Consider the following 4,265-nt stretch of genomic DNA (forward strand, 5'->3'; position numbering starts at 1 on the left):
GGATGAAAAGGATAAACTATTCTCCACCCTATTTTTAAGTATATAGGCTAAAAATAATGAATTGGGATACACTAACCTTTTCAAGGACTGGCCAATGACAACACTGATAGCAAGACATAAATGTTTATTATATTTCAATGCCTGAAATTCTCTCTTATGATCTTATATTTAATCAATATTTAATTGTTACAAAATACACAGCTCATTACAAAATGCATGCTCACTATTTGAAAAATTGGAAATAGAAGAAAAAAATATGCAGCAGTCTTCCATCCAAAAAGAACCAATGAGAGCATTTTGTTTATTTTTTTCAGACTTTTTTCTTAAACTTACCTTTTACATAAGGTAAATGCTCTTACTTTAGAGATAAAATTTTGTATTTCATTTCTGTATTTTTTCATATCTTAATCTAGGAATGTGATTATGGAATTTTAGAGCTATATGAGGAACACTGATATTTATGTTTAAGAACATTGTTTTTTACACATGTAAAAACCAAAGCCAGGATATTACACGATTCAAGAGCACTTGGCAAAATGAAACCTATAAGCCACATTTCCTGACTCCCAATCTTTCATTATGATTTCCTAACACACTGTACTTAAGTAAATCACATAAGTATAATTCAAGGTATTAGAATAAATCACTTTATCACCTAAATGAGTTTACAAGTCTTAATCTTTCCTATCTCTTGTCTTGCCCTTTCTTCTCAAACCATGATTACCTGCTCACCTGTATATAATCCATTCTTACCCATTCCAATTATTTAATTATAATCTATGAGTTGACAAGTCAGCTCTCTCTCGTCTGAACTTTAGACCTATACTACAGATCCAAATGCTTATAGTATAGACCCATTTGGAGGTCACACAGGCATATCAAAGAAAAAATACCAGATTTCTGCAAAACTTTTAACAGCTCCTATATTCCTTATCATATTGAAAGTACGCCATCCACACAACTGCGTAAGCCAATAATCTTGAGGTCTACCCTTAATTCCTTTCTCCCTTTCCTTCATTCTACAAAACCAACCTGTTTGTATATTATATCAATGTTATCCATGTTATCTTAAATATATCTTAAACCTATGTTTTTATTCCTAGTCCAGCCCTACTATTTATTCCTAGTCCAGCCCTACTACTATTACTTCAAATTAAGTCATCTTTCCTCTCACATCTGGTTAGGCTAGAATACTCTAGTCTCTCCCATGTATCTATAGCCCCATCTCACATTCCCCACACTGTAGACCAGGTGATATTTTTAAGATATAAATCTCATTCTGTATGTCTATCTTTACAATCTTTCAATGCTTCACCTCTTCTTAGGTTAAATTCCAAAATCCTAGACGTAGCCTACAAGCTCTGAAAGATCTGGCCTCTAGGAATCTCCATCCTTATATCTGAATATCCACCACTTCTTAGTCTGTACTTTAGCCATATTGAATGAGTCTGCTTTCTCCAGACATACCATGCTCCTTTTTACCTCTGGGCCATTCTTCTCCCTGGAGTTGCACCCCACCCCACCCCCAACCTGGCTAACTCCTTATTACTCAGATTTAATTTTACAAACTCCCTCTCTAACCTTCATCTCCAACTGGGTTAGATGCCCCTGCTATGTACTGCATAGCATTACATAGTTTCTCAGTTTCTTAGGCCATTACACTTACCAACAGGTATTATGATCAATTATTTTATTTTCTGCCTTCCTACCAGACTGCTACTTTTGTCAGGTCAAATACTATATCTGTCTTGGTCACTGTTTTTCCAAAACCAGCACAATGCCAAGAATGCACTAGAGTTCAAACATTACTTGGTGATTGGATATATTCATACTTTATGATCTTTAAAGAGATGATTCTTTCTTTTATCTTCCTTTCCTGCAAAAACTTTGCCAGTTCCTTATTCTTCTTTTGCCAGGTTTACAATGTTTTTCAGTTAATTTATGGTAAGTCACTTTTCATTTGAAAATGTGACCACTCTTAATGGAGTTAATTAAGTGCATAATATTGGAGAACAATAACCAGGCCTTAGACAAAATGAGAAAAAATAATTAATTGTAATTTTTACCACAATTAGTAAATCCAAAAACAAGGCTAGAAGTTAACTAAACTTTTAAATTTATTTAATGATAAATTAATAAATACAGATAGTAAATTACAGTTTGTCTTTAATAAACTATACAGTTTCTAATTTTCATGATAAATTATGAAAATAAATTACAGTTTGACCTTCATCAACTGAAAATTACAGTTATGACTGTCATCAATATATTATGGCTGCACAAAGGAAATCTTAATAGAAAAATATCTACAAAAAGCTCCATTTAATAGACTTAAAAATCACACTGAAACAATTTGTCTCTGCTTCGAATATGGTCAATGTAAATTTACAATCTTCTCTTGGTTTTAGAGACAGAAATAAAAACTCTCTTTTCTGATAACTTTTCCTTTCTGTTTCATATACTTTCTCTCACATTTTACATGTTTAAATCGTACCTTTTATACAAAACCTATTCAAATACCACTTCTCTGTGAGAAGCTGAACACAAACTATCCCTATACTCAACTCCATAACATTTTATCTGTACTTCCCAATGGCATATTATTTTATTTATATTTCTATATAAATCATTTCTATCCAGGGCCACTGAATACACATATGTCTTTTGAAATCCATTTCAATACAGGGCTGCTGCATATGTATGTATATGTGTTTTTTTCTATACAAGGCTACCACACACACAAGTGTGCTCTAAAACACATTTCTATATGGGGCCACTGTGCTTTGAAATCCACCCTTGTACTCACAGCACCCAAAGAGGGTGGTCTTTCCTAACCAGCCTTCCTGGAGCAGAAACCATTTAGTCCTAATTTTCGCAAAGGTGTCTACAAATTAGAAGTAGTCTTCTTTGTGTATACAATTCTTCTAGATTATAAAAACCTGAGAGGAGGGGCTCTCATTCATATGCCTTTATAAACAATGAATGCTTTAAAAAGTACATGATTAACAAATGAATAAAATCATAGATTCTGTCTGGTATCACTTACCAAATTGGACTCGTTAGGAGGAATGTACTTCTCTGTTCCCATTCGCACAAGTCCATCATGGTAGAGAAATATCTTTAGTGGATCACACGATGTTACTAGAATATAAACTCGTAAATCAAATTTGTAACCTTCCATTAGGAAAGGCTTTTCAATGTATTCTTGAACAATCAAATGATCCTGAGATGGAAGTTTGTCCCCATTTCTTATCAAAGAAATCCTAGGTTTAAAGAAAAGAATTAAAAGAATACTTTGATTTGGAGTCAAGATGTTTACAAGATTATACATAATACTCAAGAGGAAAATGGCAGAGTAAGTAATTCCAAAGGCTGTCTCTCCACAAAAGCAATAAATGGAAAAAAAATAAAATGTCAGAATCAACTATTTTTGAAATCCTGGAAATTAACCAAAAGCTAGTAACAACCAAGGAACATGTAATAAAAAATAAATAAATAAAAGTTGAATTTGTATAAAAGTGCTCTATGGTATTTTACCTTGTTCTGGTCCCACCCCACAAATCCCAGTTCAGAAGTGCCCTTATTCCCAGTACAGGTTCTGGTTCTAGAAGGAACAGCAGAGACCTTATTCTTGTGGTGGATGGTTGCTGTTGTTTTTAACCTGCAAGTGGCTCACCGGAGGACCTCAAAGGACTTGCTTTACCTTGCATAACTGGGAAATCTCCAGGTGCTGAGGCAGCTACTTGGGGAGGCAATTGCAGAAAACATTTAAAGACAAATGTATTAGTCCTTGCTGCCTAATGCAACAAATAAGAGTTAGGGGAATACAACAGACTAACTAAAAAATTGGGAAGAAAGACAGGAATGAGAATGTTTCGGTAAAAGGGTTTTGAAAATCGCTGACATATTTTTAGGATCTAGAGGGCCATGTGCATGCCCAGAGTTAGGTACATGCTAAGGAAAGACCTAAGAAGGCCCTAAGCTCTTCCTCTGACACAAGTAAGAAGTAAAGGCTAAGGCAGAGTTGTAAACTACCTGAGTGCTGAAGGCATGCTCAAACACACACACACACACACACGCGCATAGCCCATCTGCAAGGATTAGGAATTTTTTTTTGTTCCAAGTGTTTAAGGCAAATTACTATCTGACCACTGACCTAAGAGAACAGGAACTTCAGTGGCCACACACAATAAGGAATACAGATTTTACAAAATTATTTCGGAAAAGCCACTAAACAAATCAATAACAACTACCACAAGCAACAA

At 34.4% G+C, this 4,265-nt stretch overlaps 1 protein-coding gene across 1 annotated transcript in view; it reads right to left on the reverse strand.

Annotated features, from left to right (window-relative positions):
- TTLL7 (tubulin tyrosine ligase like 7) overlaps positions 1–4,265 on the reverse strand; it is a 135,183-nt gene that overhangs the window by 68,204 nt on the left and 62,714 nt on the right. The window contains exon 7 of the mRNA XM_011355686.2: positions 3,047–3,263. Coding sequence (XP_011353988.1) covers positions 3,047–3,263 — 217 coding nt within the window. The remainder of the gene's footprint in view (positions 1–3,046; positions 3,264–4,265) is intronic.

The sequence above is a fragment of the Pteropus vampyrus genome, unplaced genomic scaffold (genome assembly GCF_000151845.1).
Source record: "Pteropus vampyrus isolate Shadow unplaced genomic scaffold, Pvam_2.0 Scaffold22, whole genome shotgun sequence".
In the NCBI taxonomy this organism is placed as follows: Eukaryota; Metazoa; Chordata; class Mammalia; order Chiroptera; family Pteropodidae; genus Pteropus; species Pteropus vampyrus.